Source organism: Dromiciops gliroides, chromosome 2, assembly GCF_019393635.1.
Source record: "Dromiciops gliroides isolate mDroGli1 chromosome 2, mDroGli1.pri, whole genome shotgun sequence".
In the NCBI taxonomy this organism is placed as follows: domain Eukaryota; kingdom Metazoa; phylum Chordata; class Mammalia; order Microbiotheria; family Microbiotheriidae; genus Dromiciops; species Dromiciops gliroides.
In genome coordinates this window covers 362,045,930-362,071,237 of record NC_057862.1, presented here as the reverse complement: position 1 = coordinate 362,071,237, position 25,308 = coordinate 362,045,930, and the positions used below count along the sequence as shown (strand labels likewise).

At 44.1% G+C, this 25,308-nt stretch overlaps 3 protein-coding genes across 4 annotated transcripts in view; 1 reads left to right on the top strand and 2 right to left on the bottom strand.

Moving 5' to 3' along the window:
* Nucleotides 1–3,215, top strand: part of SLA2 (Src like adaptor 2) — a 40,594-nt gene extending 37,379 nt beyond the window's left edge. Inside the window, exons 6-8 of the mRNA XM_043982818.1 lie at nucleotides 421–570; nucleotides 1,813–1,945; nucleotides 2,698–3,215. Coding sequence (XP_043838753.1) covers nucleotides 421–570; nucleotides 1,813–1,945; nucleotides 2,698–2,845 — 431 coding nt within the window. The 3' untranslated portion in view covers nucleotides 2,846–3,215. The remainder of the gene's footprint in view (nucleotides 1–420; nucleotides 571–1,812; nucleotides 1,946–2,697) is intronic.
* Nucleotides 3,216–4,030: 815 nt separating this feature from the next.
* On the bottom strand, nucleotides 4,031–19,192 carry RAB5IF (RAB5 interacting factor). Its single transcript, XM_043982817.1, has 4 exons — nucleotides 18,865–19,192; nucleotides 12,758–12,861; nucleotides 7,348–7,477; nucleotides 4,031–4,594 (listed from the first exon to the last, which is right to left on the bottom strand). Exons 1-4 carry the CDS (start codon nucleotides 18,976–18,978, stop codon nucleotides 4,553–4,555), a joined length of 390 nt encoding a protein of 129 aa, XP_043838752.1. The 5' UTR covers nucleotides 18,979–19,192; the 3' UTR covers nucleotides 4,031–4,552.
* A 2,376-nt stretch (nucleotides 19,193–21,568) lies between these two features.
* Nucleotides 21,569–25,308, bottom strand: part of TGIF2 (TGFB induced factor homeobox 2) — a 33,355-nt gene continuing 29,615 nt past the window's right edge. For both annotated transcript variants that reach the window (XM_043982815.1, XM_043982816.1), the window contains exon 3: nucleotides 21,569–24,010. In XM_043982815.1, the coding sequence (XP_043838750.1) occupies nucleotides 23,456–24,010 (555 nt within the window). In that variant the 3' untranslated portion in view covers nucleotides 21,569–23,455. The remainder of the gene's footprint in view (nucleotides 24,011–25,308) is intronic.

Genomic DNA, 25,308 nt, shown 5'->3' with positions numbered 1-25,308 from the left:
GCTGTGTGACCCTGGGCAAGTCACTTAACCCCAATTGCCTCACTTAAAAAAAAAAAATTCTTCCATTCAGCAGGTTTTAGTTTTGGTTTTTTGGGTTGGTTTTGCCTTTCATTATATACTCAGAGCTTAGCACAATTCCTAGCACATAGTAGGTGCTTAATAAATGCTAGTTGACCGTTGTGTCAGTCTAGTCCAACCATAATTACAAGCAATTCTTCATGGGCTTTAATTGAGCTAGGGACAAAGCTGTGGCTCCTTCCCTGTCCCTGCCTCATGACCCTGTATCTACCCAAGGTCAGCAGTCCTGGTGCTACCCATCAGGGCTTGGAAGCATCTTTGTAGCCTGCTGGAGAAGGGTATGGAGCCTCAGCCTCACCCCAAGGGCCTTAGGGATTTCCTCCTTCACCTTCCTTCCTATAGGTGCTTACTCCCTGTCAGTGAGGCTGAGCCGCCCCACCTCTCGGGATGTAGTCAGACACTACAGGATTCATCGCCTGGAGAATGGGTGGTTCTACATCTCTCCCCGCTTGACCTTCCCCACACTCCAGGCCCTGGTGGATCATTACACAGGTACGGGGACATATCCAGTGTTTGGGCAGGTCAGCCGGTTGACCAGGATATCCTTGGACAAAGAGAGGAGGGAAGGAAAGACCAAGACCTTGGACACTGTCCCAACCAGAATCAGTCAGTTCCCTTCCTTTTCCATACCTTATGCCCCAAGAAAGTCTGTTAAGAAGCACAGATTTTTATTTTTTTTTTGTGGGGCAATGAGGGTTAAGCGACTTGCCCAGGGTCACACAGCTAGTAAATGTCAAGTGTCTGAGGCCTATTTGAACTCAGGTCCTCCTGAATCCAGGGCTGTTGCTTTATCCACTGAACCAACTAGTTGCCCCCAAGAGAAGCAGAGAATTTTGGACAGAATACTAGACTTGGGATTCTAATCCTGGGTCTGACAGTAAATGGCATCTAGAGCTAAGGAAGATCTGAGCTCAAATACTGCCTTGGACACTTAGTAGCTTATTTTCTTCACTTACCTCACAGAGTTCTTTTGAGAAGAAATGAAATTACATTCGTAAAATGCTTTACAAACCTATATAGATGCTAATTGTTTATTATTCTTAATTGTCCTTAGGCAATTTTCTTCCCCTTTCTGGGCCTCAGTTTACTCCTCTGTAGGATGAGAGGGGTGGGCTAGAGGATCTCTAAGCTCCTAGCTACAACCACCCTGATGGCAGAGTGCTTACCTCCTATGGAATCAGCTTTAGCAGACCTCTTTCTTCCCAGTGGTCTACATTTCAGAAGGATATGGACAGTCACTCTGGCACTGCCCTAGATGTGTGTTTTAAGGGGATGCTGGGGGGGTAGTCATTGTATGATGGGGAAGGAAAATGCTAGTGGGGTGGTAGTATTCCTTTCAATCCAAAGTCGCCTTTATATGTCTAATGTATAAGCAGTGAGCGACCATGATCATTACTTTTAGACCGCCAGGCCTGGAAGGGACCCTTAAAATCAAAATATCCCTCATCTTATTAACAAGAAAAACAGCTTGCCCAAATGTCACACAGTGAAGTCCGTGGCAGTGCATGAATTACAACTTGAAGGCCAGGTCTCTTTCGAGAACACTAACATTAAAATGACTCAGATTCCTTGTCCTGGGGCCCTGAAAGAGATGCAGGCAAGGCAGGCCCAGGCAGGGCAAGCTGGTCTAGCCCTGAGAGCAGGAAAGGCTTCCTTCCTGGGCTAGGGGGATGGGTGGTGGCCAAGCTGGGTGGGGAGGTAGGATCTGGGTGACATGGGGTAACTCTTCCACAGAGATGGCAGATGATCTCTGTTCCCTGCTGAAGGAGCCCTGTGCCTTTCAACGAGTGAGCCCGCTTCTTACAAAGAACATCCCCCCACCAGTGACTGTTCAGAGACCACCTCTCAACTGGAAGGAAGTGGACAGGTAAGGGGCACTCCTGACTGTAAGGCTATCTCTGAAGCTGGAAGAGAGGTGCTGGACCTTGGGGAAGTTCACAATCTAGATGGGTAAGCTTAAGTTTACATGCAGGAAACAATCCAACAGGATAGAACCAGTGCTAAAACCATGTGGTGCTAGAATAATTAGGGGAGACTTGGAGGTGGGACTTGAGCTGGGCATTAAAGGACAGGCAGAAATGTAATAGGTGGAAAAGAAGGAAGACATTCCAAACCTGAGATAGCACAAGTAGAGGCAAAGTAATAGGAATCTTATTCAGAGGACAGTGATGAGACTTTGCACAGTACATGGCATATAGTAAACACTTAATAAATGCTTGTTGAGGGGCAGCTAGGTGGCTCAGTGGATAGAGCACCAGCCCTGGATTCAGGAAGACCTGAGTTCAAATCTGGCCTCAGACACTTTACACTTACTAGCTGTGTGACCCTAGGCAAATCACTTAACCCCAATTGCCTCCACCCCGCCCCCCCAAATAAATTACTAAATGCTTGTTGACTGGCCTGTCTAGGTGCCTGATGAGGGACTGGGGATCAGACTAGATACATGAAGGGGAAGGCCAGGTGAAGGAAAGACTTAAGGGCAAGAGACATTTGAGCAATGGGGAGCCATAGTAGGTTCCTAAGCAGGGGCAAAGCCATAATATGAGCAAAATTTTGAAATGTGAAACCCATGGAAGACATCAATGATCCCTCATCTTGTTCTCTCCTCCTTCCACACAGCTCACTCTTGTTCTCAGAGGTGTCCTCCTCGGGCGACACATGTCCCATTAGTGTGGGCCTCCGAGAGGCAATTGGCACCTATATCAGCATGACTGAGGACCCCTCGTTGGACATCAGTGGCCAGGGAAGACTCAAGAAGGGGAATTAGGACCAAGGACTCTCCTCTGTTGACTTTGGGGAAGGGCTTTTCTGGGCAGTTTCTTCAAGGGTATTTCCTCTTCCCATGTCGCTTCATAGGTTGGTGGTGCCTCCCAAAATGGGACCTAGAATTTGCCCGGTCTTCATCACTGCAGCCTTCTCTTGGCCTTTGGTTACTAAAGAGGAACAGTACCAAAACCCGAGGCAAAAAGAGTATAGTCTCTCCCTAGGAGTTGACTCCAATGCTTTCATTCAAAAATTCTCCTTCCATCTTCTTGTAGGAGTTGGGCCCTCCTGGGTGGAATCAGTAGCCAGTTCCCCACAGGGTTCCAGACTTGTTAAGCACCAAGAAAGCTGCCCAAGAATCAAAGTGGACAAGTTTCAACACAACTTTAAACCTGGCCCTGATGTAATGGTGAAAATCTTCCTTTGTCCCCAGAAGAGAGCCAGTCCTATTCTCCTTCAGCTGATGGTTCTCTTGCACACCCTCCCTGCCTAAGCTGCTCCATCTGTGGCCTGTTCCTGCCTTTTTTTGGTCATTGTCCCATCTCTGTGACTCATCTATCATTTCTGCCTTGTTTCCTCCTTCCTCCTCTGGGCCAATTTCCACCAGTGTCCATTGAGTTGGGAGAGATGAAAGTGATCACATCACTGGCCTTACTGACAGGCTCTTCCGCCATCTTGTGGGCAGAAATGTAACTGCTACTACCTGAGCCTTCAGCTAGGCTTTTGTTTAGGGCCACTGTCTACCTGTAGGACGTGCATATGCTGAAGGCAGGAACTGAGCGTCTCACCAATTTCATTCTACTCAAAGCTTGACCCAAGGCTCACATTAAGAATGTATCGATGAGAAAAATGCTGGCCCAGGAGGTAAGCAAACTGGGTTCCCATCCTGCCTCATCCACTAACTGGCTGTATGACCTTAGGCAAGTCACTTGTCTGAACATGTTTCCTCCTGTGTAAAATGAAGAGGCTGGACAAAACCATGCCTAAGTTCCCACTACATAACACTTCAGAGGGAAGAGGCACAGCCTAGGCCTGGATGAACGGTACCAGTGAGGAGGAAGGCCTGAGTCAAGGTAGGTGGGGTCAAAGGCCAAGTCAGACGAACAGTCCTAGGCCAGGAATGCTGCCTGCACACATAAAAATAGCTACATTGGTGGCCCCTCAATCTTTTAATCAAAGGCTTAGAAGATCTGTTAACAAGATCCGATTTATTCAAGTTATCTTAAAACATTCTACAATGGAAACTATTATTAGACATGTGCTGTATTATGAACCACGCACATTCTGCCATGCTTTATCTAAAAACAACTCAAAACACCATAAAATGCCATTGATATCTTTAAAATCGTGTGCCTGATGGACAGCCGAGGAAGACGAGACAATTGAACATTTCATTCGGATCCTAAGGTAAAAGAAATTACTAGATCCATTCAGCCAACAGGTATTAATGATGGGTAGTCAGTAAAGGCATGGAAAATGGTCGTGATGGAACAGTTCAGTAATGCTTTCAAAACAGGGATGGCTTGTTTAAAAGTTCCAAGACACGACTGGTATAAAACACTGGTGACCAACACGCTGATTCTCAGTTTGGGAGAATGGGGCATCACAGTCTCCCTGTGGCCGAAATGCCCCTGACCACTGGCACATTTCTGGCCTGTGATTAGAATGTCTTTTTGAGTGAACAGTGCTAGCAGATATGGGCTGTAGCCTGTCAGTCGTAGTGGATGGCAGTGTAAAAGATGATCCAAACAACCTAAAGGAGACACAAGGAGCAGAAATTAATCCCACTAGGCAATCTTGAAGTGGTTTCCAAGAGTGGTGGAGTGCAGGCTGTAGGCAATCTGCCGGTTCCCTGTAGAACCAATGTACTGGGATAAGGCAAACTCCCTCCCAGCCTACTTTTCAGGGGATGATAGGAAGACCTGACTCTGGAGCCTTAATATTTCTAACTGTATGGTGGAACGGTTTTGCCACACAAATCAAGCTGCTGAAAGAAAGCTCTTTGTAATAAGGTCCTATTTTGTTTGAAAACATTGTCACCCTGGGGAGCAGCTGGGTAGTGTAGTGGATGAAGCAGCAGCCCTGGATTCAGGAGGACCTGAGTTCAAATCAGGCCATAGACACTTGACACTAGCTGTGTGACCCTGGGCAAGTCACTTAACCCTCATTGCCCTGCCAAAAAAAAAGAAAAAAGAAAAAGAAAACATTGTCACCCTGAATCATAACTTTCTTAGGGATGAGTGGAGTCCAGACTAACCTAGCTGGGAAAAAGCTTAGAAAAGCGAAGATACTTCCCTTGAACCATACTTCTCCTAAGTGACCAAGACAAAAACCAAATTGAGGTCCTCAGATTCCAAATTCAGCATATTCTTTTCATTCATTAGAATATTTTAAGTGTAGAAGAGAATTATGAATATGATTCACAATGAATTCATATGAGAGAGGGATGGATCAATTCTGACAATGGAATACAGTAGAAAGAACACTGCATTTAGAGTCCAAGGGCCTGGATTCAAATCCTACTCCCTGTATGACTTTAGTCACTTGAGCTCTCTGAACCTCAGGGGTTTAGACCATATGATTTAGTACTAAGTCTATGAGTCTATAATGAGTTGTTTTTTGGGGTTTTTTTTGGCAGGGCAGTGAGGATTAAGTGACTTCCCCAGGATTACACAGCTAATAACTGTCATGTGTCTGAGGCTGGATTTGAATTCAGGTCCTCCTGAATCCAGAGCCGGGGCTTTATCCACTGTGCCACCTGGCTGCCCCCTATAATGAGTTTTTAAAGAAATTGTCTCTATTACCTCTCCATCAAATATGCTAATGATGCAAATAACCCCCTAAACCTCCAATTCCCAAATCTGGACATCACTGAACCATAAAAATTGGAATGGAACACTGAATCTAGCTTCTTCTAGTAAGCCCCCCCAACCCCATTCACCTCTTAATCATGTTGTACTCGGGGCAGCTAGGTGGTACGTTGGATAAAGCACCAGCCCTGGATTCAGGAGGAACTGAGTTCAAATATGACCTCAGACACTTGACACTAGCTGTGTGACCCTGGGCAAGTCACTTAACCCACACTGCCCCCAAAACAAAACAAAAAACCAAAAATCATATTGTACTCAGGAAAATTTAAAAATTACAAGCAGCTGATGTAATGTCAAGCAGTAAAGGGAGCAGCCACCTGTGATCAAAGAGTTGTGGCAAAATATCTACCACTATCCCTGGTAGATAATTAGCTGCTATTGCTGTAGTCAGAGAATCACAGACATCAGCTAATGTTTTACAAGGGGAGGGCAAGATAACTGATGGAGACCATCCCCAGAATAACATCTGGAATCCTACAGATTAAGGGAGAAGAGGGCAGCCCTCAAGTTTAAGTTGTGCCAGGCTCATGCCACCACCATGCATAAGAGCCAGCACTTGAACCCGGAGACAGGATATAGCAAGGTATAATAGGTGTCTTTGAGAATTTGAAATGGGTGGAAATCAGAGGCAAACAAAGCACTTAAATGTAAGCTCCTTGAAGAAAGGATCTGTCTCACTTTATATTTGTACCCCAGTACCTAAAAACCACAACTATGTGCATAGTAAACAATAAATAATTAATTGTAAACAGCTCTTTGAAATGGTACAACTTGTGATAAGCGAGTCTATATAATGTGTACATGATATAGCTAACATAGTATGATGTAGCACCCAAAAACCTAACAGAACCTTAGGTGACAGTAACAAGAGTCTAGTCCTAGAAAAAATGATAGTCCTGTTGTTCTCTGCTCTAGTCAAACCACATCTGGAGTATACTGTTTATAAATCTGGGGTCACATTTTAGGATAGACATAGACAAACGGGAGTTATTTATACCCAGGGGAGGATGACTAAGATAGAGAGTATTTGAAACCATGTCATTAGAATGAACTCTGGGTGTTGAGCAGAAGAATTAGGGGAGATAAGATCATGGTCTTCAGATCCTTTAAGGGAAAAGAGGTTAGTGTTGTTCTACTTAGCCCAGGAGGGCAGAACTAGGACTAATGGGTAAAAGTTACAGGAAGGAATGCTTTAGCTTAATATATAGAGGAAATTTTAAATTCAGAGCTTCCTAACAATGGAATGGGCTAATGGACTCAATTCTAAGGTAGTAAGTTCACTGGAGGTGTTGGAGGAGAGGGTGAATGTACTATTTTTTTAGAGGCGTTTTAATCATCAGGAAGATGGTTGGTCTAGATGACCTCAGAGATCCTTTCCAAACCTGAGAATGAAGGATTCTAATTTATCAAAATAATTAGAATCTGGGGGCAGCTAGGTGGCGCAGTGGATAAAGCACTGGCCCTGGATTCAGGAGGACCTGAGTTCAAATCCAGCCTCAGACACTTGACACTTACTAGCTGTGTGACCCTGGGCAAGTCACTTAACCCTCATTGCCCTGCCAAAAAAAACCAAACAACAAAAACAAACAAAAAAATAATTAGAATCTAATACTGTTTGAAGAGAGAAAATAATTACCATAAACAGTGCAAAAGACGTCATAAAGCCTTCTTTTGTGAGCTCCCACGTCCCACCATAATCTTCCTCATCAATTTGTTGGAAGCTGCTGAAGTAGAGGTATAAGATTCCAGCATTGATCAGGCAGAATCTGAAAAGAGAAGACATATTAAGTCTCATCACAAATTCAGAAAATTAAGAACACACTACAAGACCTAAGGTGAAAAACAACTCTCTTTGTCCCCAAATTAGAGGTGGCCTTTACAACAACTTCAAAAACTCAAGCTTAAAACTCCCCACAACCAAGAGGTGCCACCTGAGGTACAAGCCAAGAGGTTCAACTCTTGGTAAAGATTCTGGGATATTACTCACAGAATAAACAAGAGTAAAACATCCCCAGCTAGCTTTTACCATTCTTACCCCTGGGGACTAATACAAAGAGCACGAGCTCTACACCATAAATCTTGGCACTGCTAAACAGGGCTGATCTCTTCCTTGGTCAGAGAATGGCCTAATTCTTTTAGAACCTTCCTTGTTGCTCAGCAGCACCAGCAGGAAAAGAAAATGCTCCTGGAAGCATTCCAGCCCCTGATGGCACCTCTTAGTTCATCCCTCCAAAGAGCTGTCCAATACCCTCACCCAAATGGGCATGAGGCACCAATGTTAGTTTTCTGCAGGCTATGTGACAGTCACCAAACGCTCTTGGGTCCTACATCATTCCTACTGAAAAAAAGAAACTGGGGACTATTTAGACAGCAGGGTCAGATTATGATTCCCGCATCCAAAGTGACTCTAGTTTAGCTTTAAGGCTCCTGGCCCATCTAATTTTTGGTGACTGATCAGAGGCAGGGATTGCTCCAGGAACTACAAACTACACAAACATTCAAGTCTTGATTATTTACCTTAAGTGGAAAATGGGAGAGATTATCCAATCAATCAACAAATGGTTATTGAAAATAGTCTAATTCTTTTATAATCTCCCTAGTCACTTCAGCAAAAAGGAAAAAAATCTACCCAAAAGCAGGTAATTCAAGAATTTGGGCTTATTACGTGCTGCGTCCTATGCCAGATATGCTGTAGGGAATACATGGAAAATGACAGTGTTTCTGCCCTCAAGACAGGACCTAACTATATAAAACTGCTAAATAATGAAACAAGGCAAGGATTCCTAGAAAGGAAGGAAGTGAGGGAGACAGGAGAGAGGGGCCAGGGAAGGGAACCATTGATAAAGGGAGGACAAGTGGACAATTCCAGTGAGCATGAAAACATAGTTCAAGAGACAATAAGGGGGCAGCTAGGTGGTGCAGTGGATAGAGCACCGGCCCTGGAGTCAGGAGAACCTGAGTTCAAATCAGACCTCAGACACTTGACACTTACTAGCTGTGTGACCCTGGGCAAGTCACTTAACCCCAATTGCCTCACCCCCCCCCCAAAAAAAGAGACAATAAGGAGCCTCTGGCCATGGAATGAGCTCTGATTGATCATTATTTTAAGAGTATCCATTCCAAAAACAAAACCAAGCCCCAATGGAGAGCTGTCAGAGTTAGATAGTGGCCCAACTTCAGTCACTTTGGTTACTAGACAATCTCAATTCTGGGAACGTGCAAGATCTAAAGAGTGGATACACAGCCTTTCATGTAACAGGATTACCCATTTCAGCTCTCAAGTGACTGAAGGGAGCTGAGATGATTACATATTTTGACTTTAAAACATTTTTATGATGTGATGGATGAGAAATACCAGGAGTTCCTGACCTCAAAGGCAACTTTTATGAGCAAAACCCTCCCCTTTACCCTGAACTAAGCCAGCTGAAAAGGTGAGATGATAGCAGAGCAAGTATGGTAAGTCGGCTCAGGCTGAAGAAAAAAACATTGCTTTGTATAAACCACCCAACATACCCTGTAGCCTTTCCTGAGAATTTTAACCAAGGTGCCAAGGAAGGGAGTGCAAGAACCTATTCTGGAGGCAAGTCAGTGTCCTGTAAGTGTAGAATCTGGTATACTGGCACAACAGTATGGGAGCAAAGACTCAAGGTAAGGCTACCTTGAGGTAAAACAACACAATGGTATCTCATTTGGTCTAATCCAAGCACAGGCCTGTTTTCTACATAGCTAATTCTTTCCACTAATCAGGGCTGTTTCTTATCATTTGTTTCAAAGAAAAAGTAATTGTTTTAGTAGCTGAACTCATTCTATAAGATCTAAAGAAGGGGCAGCTAGGTGGCGCAGTGAATAGAGAACTGGCCCTGGAGTCAGGAGGACCTGAGTTCAAATCTAGCCTCAGACACTTGACACATACTAGCTGTGTGACCTTGGGCAAGTCACTTAACCCCAATTGCCTCACCCCCAGCCCCCCCAAAAAAAGATTTAAAGAAGACTGGAATCATTAAACATCAGAGGACAAGGTTCTAGTCCTCTATTTGCCATTTGCTACCTATGAGACTTTGGGGTAGCTAGGTGGCACAGTGGATAAAGCACCTGCCCTGGATTCAGGAGGACCCAAGTTCAAATCCAGCCTCAAACACTTGACACTTAGCTGTGTGACCCTGGGCAAGTCACTTAACCCTCATTGCCCTGTAAAAACAAATAAACCAAAACCAAAAAAACAAAAAACAAAAAACACCAAACCCCACTGGTGGTGCTACCTATGAGACTTTGGGAAAAATACTTAACGTCTTGAGATTTCAATTTTCTCACCTATCAAATCGGGATTAATAATGCCTGGTCAATAATATGAATCACAAGCTTCACATTAATATAACCCTTTACATTTGCAAAGTGCTTTTTATAGGCATTAATTAATTAATTTGGTTCTCATAGCAGCAGGGCAAGGATCATTCTCCCCATTTTACAGATAAGGATACCAACTCAGTAACCCCTCTAAGATTACACAACAGAAACCAGAGAAGGAAAGCCTTAAATCCAGGTGGTGAGATATAATGTGCCTGTCAGTCAGAAAGTGCTACATAAATATCTGGTGACATTTTCATACAGAACCTGGATTAACACCAGAGTTATCTCCTTTCCTAGAGACCTGACCTCACACAGCTGAAGATCAGCCACTTCCTCTTGCTCTGAGATTCTCCTTCTTCCTCTCTTCCAAGGCTGGGCTCAGGGCCAATTCACTGCTCATTAGCATTTTCACTCATCTGGTTTTGCTTTCTCTCCCTCAGAAAGCCTAAATGGGGCAAGGAGACTAAAAGTGAGGGCTTAGAGTATTTGAAGAGTTAATTTGTACCTTCCATATCTTTTATTCAAGAGTACTTCAGGGGTGGCTAGGTGGCACAGTGGATAGAGCACCGGCCCTGGATTCAATTCAAATCCAGCCTCAGACACTTAACACTTACTAGCTGTGTGACCCTGGGTAAGTCACTTAACCCCAATTGCCTCACTAAAAAAAAAAAAAGAGTACTTTAATACCAGCCTCAGACCCAAAGATGCCGTGTCTTCTCTGGTGACATGAGTTACCAAGCAACACAGGACAGCAGACCAAGAACTAGCCTTGGAGTCAGGAAGACCTAGGTTCAAGTACTGTCTCTAACACACCGGCTCTGTGATCCTGGGAAGTCCCTTAACCTCTTCCCAACCAATTCTCTAAGATGATGCAGTGCAGAACAGCCACAGTTGGCCTTGGTAAAGGGAATTTCTTCCCATGGATTTATCTACACACCAGTGAAGTCACAGGTCCGAATCCAAAAATAAAATGTTAGTTGCCGCCAGCAGCAGTCAGTTACTAGGAAGGAAGCTTCTACATACAATGTAGCAAAGTCTAGAGCAGGGCTAGGCACACAAATATGCTGAGGGAAACACTTGCTCTGGGAAGAATCCAAGTAAAGCCAGGCACTGGATCAACAAGTATTCATGACTGAAAAGACACTTTTTTGAGGAAGACAGAGGGAACATTTGAGGTTTTCCTTGCATTCAGATCCTACTGCCATGCCTCATCCTGGCATGGAAGTACCCTGAGTTCTTGAAGGCAATGAGCTATGCAATAGGGATCCAGCTCCAGCAAGGTCTACCAAGTTGAAAAGGCTGCAAGAACAGAGCAAGAACACTGTATGTCTGCTGTCTGTGACCCGACTAACTAGGCTGGCTACAGAGTAATTAATTCATTTTTTTGCCACAGCAGCTGCTGAAAACCACCTACCAAGTCACTGAGAGCTTTCGATCTGCATCACTTAGAAGGTGACAGATCCTTGATAAATGATATAATGACAATGCTTTGGGCTGGCAGGATCCTGGGACAGTGGAAAGAATAGCAAGACAGCAGTCAGGCGGCCTGGGCTCTAGCTAGGCCCAGATGCACCACTTAACTGGCCCTACGACCGTGAGCCTGTTTCTTCATCTGAAAAATGTGAACAATAATATCACAGGGCTGCTGTAAAGATCAAAAGAATGAATGGCCACCACAGTGCTCTATAACCTAGCCATGTTTTACCCCTACCTACAAGCAATCAAGTGGAGTTGTTTTCAGCAGGATGGAGGAGGGGGAAGGAGGATCGATATTATGTATGAAATGAGAAAACACGGGCATGGTTCAAAGGCGCCATTGGCCACACAGACCCCTAGCATTCTGATAAAATACTTCTTTAATTTAATCTTATAAACTAGGCGGGCATATTCTTAGAAGATCATGAATCAACTGAGCTACTCACATCAGGACCAGGTTTATCCATAGTCCTTTAAGAGACAGGGCTGCCGGGGCAGCTAGGTGGCAAAGTGGATAGAGCACTGGCCCTGGAGTCAGGAGTACCTGAGTTCAAATCCGGCCTCAGACACTTAACACTTACTAGCTGTGTGACCCCGGGCAAGTCACTTAACCCCAGTTGCCTCACCAAAAAAAAAAAAAAAGAGAGAGACAGGGAGGCAGCTGACTTTTCTCACAACTTCCTCTACCTCATGCTCCTTAAAGAGCAGGGGCCCAAAGGAACCCTTGCCAAGGCAAACACTCAGCAGTACGGATTCAACACCATAGCAGCTCATCTTTCTATAGGGTTTTAAAGTAGACACCTGCTTTTCTTAAAACATCCCTGTGAGATGGATAGTGTGTTATTCCCATTTTATAGATGAAGTAAATGAGTCTTCAGGGGAAAAGGAGTTTGCATATGATCACAGAGCTATCCAGTAGAAAAGCCAGGACTCAAATCTCAGGGCTTCTGACTCTGTGAGCTCTCTCTACTACACTATCCCACCTCTTTTTTCTCTATTCAACAAATACTTTCAGACAGAATTTTGAAACTTCTGAGAGCACAACTCCCAGTGATGAACACTTGCTTTAGCTCATTCCTCTGTACTCTAAAAGCAAAGCATTTAACACTATAAAGTAAAACAACATTTCTCTGAAGAATCAATGCCCTGTGTTTCAGTGAAAGGAAAGGGCTTTGTTTTACAATAAGGGAGAGACTAGGATATGTTGGAAACTCATGACTTACACTGCTATTCCCACGAAGCCCTTCAGTGGCACCACTCCCCAAATGACGCCCAGGACGACTGCAATGATCTGTCGGAACCAGTAGATCACATCTAAAAACTCATCCTGTGGAAAAGGCAAAGAGGTTGCGTTACAGCCTGAACAAACTTGGAGGGAATGCTGATTTCATGGAAGATGACTAGGCTTCCAATATTGCCTCTGCTGCTGAGGAACCTTAGGCACCTCTCTGGACTTCAGTTTCCTCATCTGTAAAATAAGGAGGTTGCTCTTTGCAAGCTCTAAATCTCTGACCCTATATTATGAGGTCTCCCACTGTGGGGAGGGGAGAGAAAACAAATCTTCAAACTTGGAAATCATTGAAGTTGTATGGCTATTCCCCAAAAGAGTTGGTACAAATGAAAGCCAAAGAATCAAAAATTGGGGGGGCGCGGAGGCAATTGGGGTTAAGTGACTTGCCCAGGGTCACACAGCTAGTAAGTGTTAAGTGTCTGAGGCCGGATTTGAACTCAGGTCCTCCTGAATCCAGGGCTGGTGCTCTATTCACTGCACCACCTAGCTGCTCAAGAATCAATTTTTTTTTGTTTTGTTTTTTTTAGTGAGGCAATTGGGGTTAAGTGACTTGCCCAGGGTCACACAGCTAGTAAGTGTTAAGTGTCTGAGGCCGAATTTGAACTCAGGTCATCCTGAATCCAGGGCTGGTGCTCTATCCACTGCACCACCTAGCTGCTCAAGAATCAAATTTTTAAGTCGTTTGTTGAGACTTACATAGTTTAGAAACTTATAAATTTTACCAAAAAAAGGTAGTGAATTAGTAGCCCAGGACAACTTTATAGGCCACATGAAAAATATTTTTAAGGATATCAGTCATTTGGATTTCATGGACATATCTCATGCTGCTTCTAGTCTCTGTATATAAATCAGGAACTCGATGAGAAGACCTAGGCAGATTCAGTTCAATTCAATATTTATTCGTGTCTTCTTTGTGGAAAACACTGAAATGGGTATAGGAAATAGAAAAATGTCCTGGCCTCAAAGAGCTTACATTCCACTAGTGTGATATAACTATATACAAGTAAATGCAAAGTTATATGCAAAATAATTGAGAAACAGTGTTAATGAGGAAGAGGTATGAAAAGATTGGATAGGATTATTTACTATACTCTTTCTGTGATCTTTAGAAGCTTAGACACATTACTTCTTTTATTTTAAAATTGTTCTCAATTACATATAAAACAATTTTTAACATTTGTTTTTAAAAATCGCGTTCCAAATTCTCTCCCTCTCTCACCTCCTTTCTTGATAAGGAAAGCAATTTGCTATTGATTATAGATGTATAGTCATGTAAAATATATTTCCATATTAAGCATGTTGTAAAAGAAAACAGATAAAAAAAAAACCCCAAGAAAAATAAAGTTTAAAACAAAGTATACTTTGATCTGAATTCAGACTCCATCAGTTCTTTCCCTGCACAAGGACAGCATTTTCCAACACAGGTCCTTCAGAACTGTCTTGGATCACTATATTGCTGAAAATAGCAAAGTCATTCACAGTTGATATTCACAGTAAAATATTGTTGTAACTGGCAACATATTACTTTTTTTTTTCCAGTTTACTTGAAGCACTTTTATTTTTCCTTACACAATGGTGTGTTGGGCATTACAATTCTCAACTGTTAAGATGACTTACAAATTTTGGTATTCTACTGTCGTGTGAGAACATTAGGGCAGCATACAACAATCTTACATAAATCAGATGCACAAATTTACAGGTTGTAAATGCCAACTTCTTTGCAACTCAAGGTTGAACAACTTAGCCCCACGACATTAGGGGGAAACAGTAGATTAAGAAAAAAACCAAAACTGGTTCCTAAGGCTTGGATTCAATATGAATTCCTGCTAGGATGGTGGCAACATATTAATAAACTCTTGCCAGGTTCAGGAGAAAAATTCTGCCAGTCAGTTCTTTTAGATGCTGGAAATTTGACCTTAGATAACTTGTACAGATCTGAAGCTTTATAGAACTATGCTGTATGGCTGTCGAGTGTCAACCAGCTGGATACTATATTGCCATATTATCAGGTTAATCCTCTATAGAAGTTAACTGTTGGGGGCAGCTAGGTGGCACAGTGGATAAAGCACCGGCCCTGGATTCAGGAGTACCTGTGTTCAAATCTGGCCTCAGACACTTGACACTTACTAGCTGTGTGACCCTGGGCAAGTCACTTAACCCCCACAGCCCCGCCAAAAAAAAAAAAAAAAAGAAAAGAAGTTAACTGTTAGCTTATATGTCAAAATGAAGTGACCTGTATCAGGGTTTAGATCAAAGATATGCAAAAGGTAGGCTAAAATATACACGAAGGGGATTTGAATATGACATCAAATCTGCAATGGTTCAACAATCTAAAAAGTACTTATATTTGTTTAATATCCGATACAAACTTTCCCAAGGACAAGTTTCTTTTTTTTTTTTTTTTTTTGCGGGGCAATGAGGGTTAAGTGACTTGCCCAGGGTCACAAGACTAGGCTGGATTTGAACTCAGGTCCTCCTGCATTCAGGACTCAATTCATACCCACTGTGCCACCTACCTGCCCCCAACAAGTTTCTTTTCAAAGAAAGCTTATTCCAGTTTCATGAAGCTAACATGAGATGTATATTTGCCAGGGGAAATTTTTACTTTGTAAATATTCATGCAGCAAATACTATGCATTTGCTAGCAGTCCATTTAGAAACGTTGTCAAGGGACAATGGATGGGCCAGACTGATCATTACAGTACTTCTTTAAAAATCTACTCTTTGGTGCTTTTCATGGAAACCAACTAACATTCATACCCAGTAACAATACAACCCCAACACTTCCAAGTTTGAATATTTATTGCCTCTCCTCCTCACTATGAGAGGCTCTAGGATGATCACAGGATTAGATTTAGAACTAGAAAGATGGCGATAAGAAACCATCAAAGATTTTTGAGCAGAGGAGTGAAACGGTGAGATTTGCATTTTAGCTGCATGGAGGGATGGATTGGAGAGGAAGAGATTGGAAGCTGGAAGACCAATTAGAGTAAGCTGGTACAATAAAGATCCAAAGAGGGGATAGGCACCAAGAGATACTGTCATGATTGACAATACTTGACAACTGATTAGATGGCTCCTTACAAAACACTTAATCATTATGTATATGTATATGTGTGTGTGTGTGTGTATGTATATATATATATATATATATATATATATATATATATATATATGTTAAAGGGGGAAGAAAGACACTGGAGGCAGGTGCCAAAACTAACATAAATAAAAGGAACTCAACACGTCTAAAGAGATGAAAAAGGATTTCTAGCTCCTCATTTGTACTTAGGTCCAGAAACTGCTGCTGACACCCAGCTAGCTAAAAAGTTGCCTAAGGCCATAAGGAGGTGATAACAAACAAGTAGGGATTCCAGCTTTTGCAAGAGGTAGGCAGGACTCCTACAAATTAGACCAGAGGAAGGCCTAACTGCCTGTCACTGTATTTCTAGTAATCAGGGCAAAGGCACAGACACAGTGACCCTGAAACCTAGGCTAGTGGCCAGTACACCAGGGCTGTGGAGCCAATCGGAGCCTTGGGAGGGAAATGGAGACCAAAGAAGGAAGAGGAACCTGACTTTACTGGTCCAGGAAAATCAAGAGAACATGGATAAAAAACTCAAAAAGGTACAGCCCAGACCTGAAAGTCCCAGACATAGTAAAGGAAATGAAGTCAGTCTAGCCTGGTATATACCCCAGCCCCAACCCCAACCATGTTAGCTTTGGGGAATGGAGAATGAGAAAGATTAACCCTAACCTCAACACATTCGACTGCTAATTCTTAATATTCCCTCTATATCCATATCTTTCTTTGATGTTCCACACAAAGACAAATATGGGCCTACCCACTTTCCATTCTGGATGATGTAGAATGTGGGGAGGGGAGGGGGTTATTTGAGGAAGGCATGAGATATGGGAATTAGGGACATGTCATACACACACCTACACTCTGGGTCTCAGTCCTTTGGGGTCCCGTCCCTACCTCACAAAGGCACATCCTTTTCCCAAGGTGACATCCTCAAATACAAACAATCCTCAAATACAGACCCACAGACACACACAGACCAGAATCACAAAATATCAGAGATTGAAGGGGTTTGTAGATAGAGATTACAAACTGGAAAACTGAAGTCCAGAAATAGCTATCTTCGCAAAAAAACAGAAACAAAAACAGAAATAGCTATCTTTCAAGTCACTAACAGACAGGTCTAGAACCAAATTGTCCTGACATCCACCATCTCCTCTCTCATATACGGCTCCCTAGGGAATCCCTCCTCTCATATTCTCAATCTGCACCCCATGCTCCCAAGTCTTCCTACACATATACTATCTTTCACACATTCATGGACACTAGGTGTGACAAGATTCCTCATTGTCACTCCTTTCCCAATTTCCCCTCCCTCATAAACATAACTACTTATAGCTGGTCCTCTATCTAATGCTTTGAACGCTGATAGAATTCTAGCTCTCATATGTCCAATCTCACTCTCCCATGTCTCCTAACAAGGTCCTCATACACAAGTCTCTTTCACTCATGCCCTCTTCTAGGGTATTTTATTCAGTTATAGGTGGTACAATTTAAAGGCATTGATAAACTAGAGTGTACAGAGAAAAACCAGGATGATGAAGGACCTTGAATTCATGGCATGAGGGTGAACTGAAGGAACTAGGGATTTCTTTTTGCCTGAAGGAGAAAAAACTGGGGGGGTGGGGGGGATGGCTGTGTTCAAGAAAAGAAGGGTTAAACTTCTTTTATTTGTAGCCCCCCCCCCCCAAGAGCTGAACCAAGAGCAACAGCTGGAAGTTGTAGAGACAACTTTAGTCTTAATGCCACACAATACCTAACAATTAGAACTGTGCAAAAGTAGAATTAATTGGTAGGGAAAGTTCCCCTTCACTAGAGGTCTCCAAGCAGGGCTAGATGATGACTGGGTCTCTTCCAACTCTGAAATTCTGTGAACAAGCTTACATATATACAAACACACTCACATTTGCCTCATCATGTAACATCTCCACACCTCCCTCATTCATACTACAGATCACAGGATAAGAGATTTAGAGTTTTCAGAAAACTGAGGGGCAGCTAGGTGGCTCAGTGGATAGAGCACCAGGCCTGGAGTCAGGAGGAACTGAGTTCAAATCCGACCTCAGACACTTGACACTTACTAGCTGTGTGACCCTTGGGCAAGTCACTTAACCCCAATTGCCTCCAAAAAAAAAGAAAGAAAAGAAAACTGAGAGGCCCTTAGTGCTCCCCTTCATTTTAGAATACATAATCTCCCTCTCCCTTCTCATCTTCCTCACTATCTCTTTCCAAAGCTATTCACTTCCTAGCTGTGTGATCCTTGGCAAGTTACTTACCATTTGTCTACTTAAGTTTTCTCCTCTGTGAAATGAGGATAATAGCATCTACCTCTTGGGGTTTTTTTTGTGAGGATAAGATGAAATAATTTGTGTAAAGCACTTTACAAACTTTAAGTGCTATATAAATATTAGCATATTAGTAATTGCTAGCTATAATTATCAAACACACTCATCCAGCTCTACCTCCCTATGTTGCAAATGGGGAAACTGAGGCCCTGAGAAGCGATATGACTTGTCCAATACGAGTCTCAACCTTTCCACTTCCCCACAATAAAGATACAAATAAATCCCTGTACCTGCTCCCCAGGGTGACAGGTCATCTCTCATACAGGCACACACATACTCTCGAACTCTGCCCTAGTGTGACAGGCCAGCGGCACACCCGTATGGACACACATGCTCTCCCCACTACACACAAATACGCATTAACCCCTTGCATCTGGGTGACAAATCCTCCTGCACACGCGGGCACCCGCACACACGCACGTGGGTTTTCCCCCTCTACCCCAGAACACACACACACACACACACACGCTTTCAGTCCTTGGCACCGGGGTGACACACTCCTCACTCACGTGTGCGCACACACACTCGCGTTCTCAGCCTGGTGTGACAGGTTCCCCACCAACGCGCGCGCACACACGGACTCCCTCCGGCCCCCCCCCCCCCGCCCCGCACCTTGTCCTCCCAGGCCGCGTCGCTCCGCAGCGCTTTGCTCCAGGCCGAGCCCTTCGGGGCGCCGTTGGCCAGGTGCGGCTGCGGCGGCTCCTCCTTCCGCCTCCCGCCGCTCATCCTCCCTCAGTCCGTCCTTCCGTCAGTCCGTCCGTCCTTCCGTGCTACTACTGGGCCGGGCCTGGAGCCAGGGAGCAGAGCCTCCCTCTCACAGCGCCCGACAACCCGCCCTCGGCCAGCCGGCTCCGGGTACAGCCGCCCTTCAGCTAAGTAGGCTGTGCTCGCGGTCCTATTCGAGGTGGGGGTTGGGGGGAGGGGGGTCAAATGCCAGAAGGGTGGAGAGAGGCCTAGCGTTCTCCCGCTAGCGTGCTAACGCAGCCAATCAAAGACCAGGATGAGCCACCGCGTGAGGATAACCCCGCCTCCCTCTTTCCCAGTCCCCCCACCCTCGTTCTAGGCGTGAGCACGGCTCACGTGACAGATTCCATTTGGGGTGGATTTCAGGTCTACGGCAAGAAGAAGGGGCCAATTTGAAGAAGCGCCTAGTGAGAGGATGAATGAAACTGACTAGTTGGAGTCAGATTTCCTTCCGGCCTAGGCCTTCTCTTCAAATTTAGCCCCCACCCCTAAATCTGGCTTCCCTACTTGGTCTGCCCACCAGGAGTCTCTGAGGAGAAACCCCTCAGAGGTGAGAAGTACTGTACAGAAAACAAAGAGTCCAACCTCTTTGTACAGACGAGTAATCTAGCTCAGAGTAATTAATTAGCCCAAGGTCATTTAGGTAGTGAGTGGCAGAGTAAAGAACTAAAGTGTTAGCTGGGAGGTCATCTAGTCCATCTGCCCCCCCCCTTCAGTTTTATAAAACAAACTAGGGACAACGGAGGAGAAATCCTTTGTCTCTAATAGAGGGAATTAAAAGCAAATACTGGGGCAGCTAGATGGCGCAGTGGTTAAAGTGCTGGCCCTGGATTCAGGAGGACCTGAGTTCAAATCCAGCCTCAGACCACTTGACACTTACTAGCTGTGTGACCCTGGGCAAGTCACTTAACCCCCCATTGCCCTGCACAAACAAAACAAAAGCAAATACTAAAACCCCAGACCAGGCCCCTCATCCCCACACATCTGGTGAAACTTATTTAAAGGGGCAGGGGAGGTGAGGGTGCTAACAGGATGACTGGTGTCTCCACATATTGGAAAAGCAATCAGATGGAAGAGGGAGTAAGGTAGTGATTGGAAAGGAGAGGAAGCAGCATGGTTGAGTGGGTAAGAAGCCAGGCCTTGGGAGGTGGGAAGAATGACATACTAAGGCCAGCAAATCTTTGACCTCAGTGCAATAAACATGAGCTATCCACACAATTGTCATCAAATGAAATCACAGGCCTCAACAACAACAAAAAGGAATGCTAGACGGTGTGGCTTAGTAAATAGAACTGGCTTCCCATTCTGGAGGCTGGTGCTGACAGTTGTGGCATAACTCTGGACAAGCCACCAAGCCCATCAGTATCTCTAGAAACTAAAGGTGCAGATCTCCACCTGAAGTTTTTTATTCAACAGCAGTTCCCTATACCAAGTCACAGGCCTAATTCCAATAAACAAAAATAAAACACACAGGCAACAACCTGGAATCAAGAATTCAGATTCAAATCCCAGCTCTTTGGCTTAAGTGTGTTAGCATGAACCAGACACCAACTTTTTCAACCTCCAATTATACAACCATACATATGCAACTCTCCTCACAGGATTATTATGAAGTAGGCTCTTGATAAACCATAAAGCACATTTGCGGGGGGGGCGCAGTGGTGGTTAAGTGACTTACCCAGGGTCACACAGCTAGTAAGTGTCAAGTGTCTGAGGCTGGATGTGAACTCAGGTCCTTCTGAATCCAGGTCGGGTGCTTTATCCACTGAGCCACCTAGCTGCCCCTAAAGGACATTTTTTAAAAAAACTATAGAACGTGCTTTTTTTTTTTTTGATTTTTTTTTTTCTAACGGGGCAATGGGGTTAAGTGACTTGCCCAGGGTCACACAGCTAGTGTCAAATGTCTGAGGCCAGATTTGAACTCAGGAACTCCTGACTCCAGGGCCGGTGCTTTATCCACTGCGCCACCTAGCTGCCCTTGAACGTACTATTTTGAAAGTAAGCTCCTACCTTTGAAAGTCTCCAGAGAAGGAACAAGCATATGTTAGGGGATGTTCTTTCTTAGGTATGAAGTTAACACTAGATATCAAGTCCCTTCTCTATTTGAGATTCTGTGACCCCTTTTCTGTCTTAGTCTCAAGTCTTTTTAATTGAGAGATCAGAAGACAAATGATTCCTCATGGTCCCAACCAATACAATGTGGAGATGTTCAAGATATATGTAAGCCTAAAACAATGTATAAATGTAAGCAACGGGGGGGGGGGGGGGGGGGGGGGGGGCAGCTAGGTGGCGCAGTGGATAAAGCACAGGCCCTGGATTCAGGAAGACCCGAGTTCAAATCCGGCTTCAGATACTTGACACTTACTAGCTGTGTGAACCTAGGCAAGTCACTTAAACCCGTTGCCCCGAAAAAAAAATTAATAAATGTGAGCAATGGTCATTAAAACGTTAACTTTCACTATCCAGGCTCAGGTGGAAAGAAAACTGAGCTCTTCTCTAATATTGGGAGTATAGTCCAAAATGACAGACTCACGTTCCCTGGTTCAGTTTGTGTTTTTTAAAAAATCTTTTATTTGACAAAAAAATTTCCAACAAGTATTTACAGTAGGTTTTTGTTTTTTTGTTTTTTGCTCAGTTCAATTGGAGGACTGTTTCTCTCCCTCACACTTTAGACATATAATCAAACCTAGATACAGTCACCCAACCACAGCTTTTCCCCCATCATCCTAAGAGATGACTAACAGGGTCCAGCATGACTCCCACCCCCATTGCATAGTGCACTGTGGAAGCCATTTTCCCTCTCCCCTTCCCAACAGTCTTTCTCAGTGGCTCCAGCACTGGAGTTCTGTGATCTTATTTTAAACTTAATCCAGGCTTAGGGAAATCAGAGCCAAGCTAGAAACTGGGTTTGGGAAAGAGACAAGGAATGGATGGGGGGATGGGAGGGGGAGGTCTGGCTCAAGAAGTAGGGGAAACAGGGGATCTCTGCAAGTCTCTTCCCTACCTGATCCTTAATGTCTCACTCCACACAAGCATCACCCCATCCATCCCACCTATCTAAGGTACAGTGGGCTGAGGAATGCTCCCTCTCAACTTCTTCTACTGACATTAATATTATTCATACAAAAGAATACTCAGTCTAAACCTAGGATTAGTGTTTTCGATACATATAAGCTGGTACCTATTGCTATTTAACATAGTAAACCATGAAATAGCAATATTTTAAAACAAAATCAAAATGGGGGGAAGGGAGGAGGGGGAAGAAATCAGTAAGACTAACAGTGACCTATTTCAGAGGTGCTCAGAAGGCCAAAGCCCCTGCAGCTAAAATTCAGAGGAAGAAAAGGTGCAACTTATCTGTAACCACTCTACCAGATATAATTTCCAAACTTAACCTCCATTTTCTGCCCAGCCTCCTGCTCCCCCAGTCCCATGACCTGACCAGCCAGAACTGCACTGGGGGTGTGGAAGAAGCTGACCAAACTGGATTCAAAAGGAAGCATTAGGAAATAGTAACCAGACCAACCACTAGATGGCCCAGATTTGGGGGGGGGGGGGGAGGGTGATGGTGGTGGCAACACATTACACTTTAGCCCAAGTTTCCAGGACAATGACTACCTTAAAAGTCACGGTATTATATTAAAAAAAATTTTTTTAAGCCCCCCCATCTCAAGAGATCCTTTATCTCTTCTTGCCAAGAAGTATGGCTACATAATATTCACCAGTTCCACAGCCCCATGTCATTTGGATTACTCCAGCTGCCTGGTTTCTGTCTGCTAGGTCTTTTTTACCCTTTGTTTCATTCAGCAAAACCACAGGACACAGGAGCAAAAAAACCCAAACAAAAAGAACACTTAACAAGGTATTTTCTTCAAAACAAACCAAAAAAACCCTTTGGAAACTTTTTTTTTCTCTGACCCTGGTCACTGGTCCCCAAGGTAGTGTTTTCCCTTTTTTGTATGTCTTTAGTCTTGCCAGTTCACTAGACCTTAGTCAGTAGAGATGAAAAAGGGGCCAGGAATAATCCCAGGCCCTGTACACGGTGGAATGGATTTAAGGAGAAATTAGGCTGGAGCAGTCAGTAGGGTGCCCAAGGGCAGAACAGATGACAAAGTAGGAATTCTTGGAGATCGGAGCATCACGTTCCCAGAACCAGAGGTGCAGGAGATGACCTCGACATGTATCTCAGATTTCTTGGTCCAACTTCTCCTAGACTGCAAATAACCCCAGTGTTGAGAGTAGAGCAGGTGAGAGACAAGAGGAGATCTGGGTCACTGCATGAAACATCTAAGTGTTCCCACTGGGAGAACCTGTCTGGATAGAGAGGGGCATCCCACAGACAGCAGAGACCCCAAAGGTAAAAGAAAAGGCCCCAAAACAACACAATGAACAATGGTAAAAAAACAAAACAGGCAGAGGAGCAATATCTCCAACCAAGTCCTGAAGGCCCCTTCAAGGATTACTTAGGGTTAGTGGCTACCAAAGGGAGCTCAGCATGCCATGAAGGAGGAAACACATCTTTTTTCTGTGACTCAAGCTCAGCAGCTTTCTGTAGGGCCACCTCCACTAGCAATTGAAAGCTGCTAAAGTCCTCTCCATAGTGCTCTGGGGGTGTAGGGGGTGGTGTATTAAACAGTCCACTGGTTGGGCTTCCAGCTTGTGCTCTGGCCAGCAGGGTAAGTGTGCTACCAGGGCCTGAGACAGGCTGTGGCTCCCCACTGACCGAAGAAGGGGGTGGTGAACTTTCATTCTCAGCCCCAGGGCCAGAGAGGTGAGCCCCCACTGGGGATGCAGAGGAGCAAAGAGGAGAGGAGCAGACAGACAGTGATAGCACTTTGGAGGGGGTTGGAGTGGACCCTGGGGTCATCAGGTTGGGACTTGAACCCCGTGGCACAGCCACATCCAATGCTTTGCCACCACGGCGGGAAATGGTGTAACGGTTGGGGTCCTTGCCATCCTTCCTCAGCATATCTGGAAGTAGCCGCCGCCTTGCGTTGATGAACCAATTGCAAATCTGAAATGACACAAAAATATTACTCAATCATCTGGTCTCACTGAAGTACTAAGTGGAATTTGGAATATAGGAAGTAAAGGCAGGTGTCATTTTCTTTTTTATAGTACTTTACAATTTAAAAAAACTTTTTATATGAAAATCAATCAACAAATATTCATTAAGGACTGATGTGCCAAGCACTGAAGTAGGTGCTGGAGAGACAAAAATATAACTGTCCTTGATCCTTCGGGGATGCCCACACACCAACATTATCTCATCTGACACACCAGGATCCATGAGAAAGAGGCAGTCAGGTAATACAATGGATAAAGCACTGGACCAGGAATAAGGAAACTGAGTTCAAATCCAACCTCTAACCCTTACTTGTCACCTTAAGCAACTGACACCTGCCTCAGTTTCTTTATCTGTAAAAATGGGGATAATAATAGCACCTACACCTCTCAGGGTATGGTTGTGAGTGTGAAAATTGGCGTGACGCCCCCTGCTGGAGAGATACTCCACCATGAGGAGAAGGTGTCTGGGGGCAAGCCATGTGGCTTAGAAGGTCGTTTCCTTGGCATCAGTGACATTTACTCATGGGTACTGTGGATCAAAGCTACCAGCCAATTAGCTTGGAGCTGTGTGTAGGTAAAAGGGATATTTCCGGGTTTTCACAGAAGGCTTGTGGGATGAAGAAGGGGTGAGGCTCACTCTCTTTTGCCAGGACCTCGTGGGGAGTGGAGTAATACTAGCTCCCTAATAAATGCTTGAGAGTCTAAACTCTTGCTAAAGCTTCTAATTTATTGGCGACCACTCATTAGATTTTTAGACAGACTAGCTAAAATTTTAGCCACCTTAAGTACAGCAGCTATTCATGAGGATAAAATGAGGTAACATTGGTAAAGTGCTTTGTAAACCTTACGACCAATATAAATGCTAGCTATTATTATTATCAGCATCACCTCCATTTTATATATGTGGAAATCAAGGATCAAATCACCCAATCCAGTGACAGAATGGGTATTCCAACCTAGGTCTTTGGCCTCTCAATCCAACGTTTCCCTCCACTACACCAGAGCTAAGAGCTCAGTAGGTTAGGTGGCAGCCTTCTTCAAGACCTTGAATTTTTTTAGGCTTTTAATTTCTCCAATTGTCACATGAAGTAGCTAGATGATCTGATGAAGTAGCTAGATGTAATGATCTCTAAGGTCCAAATTAAGTGCCAAGATCCTATTCCTTCCAAATTCAAGAATCCACACATCAAGACTGAAAAACTTAACACTTAGCTGGAAAAATAAGGTTTCAGTACCTCTTCAGAA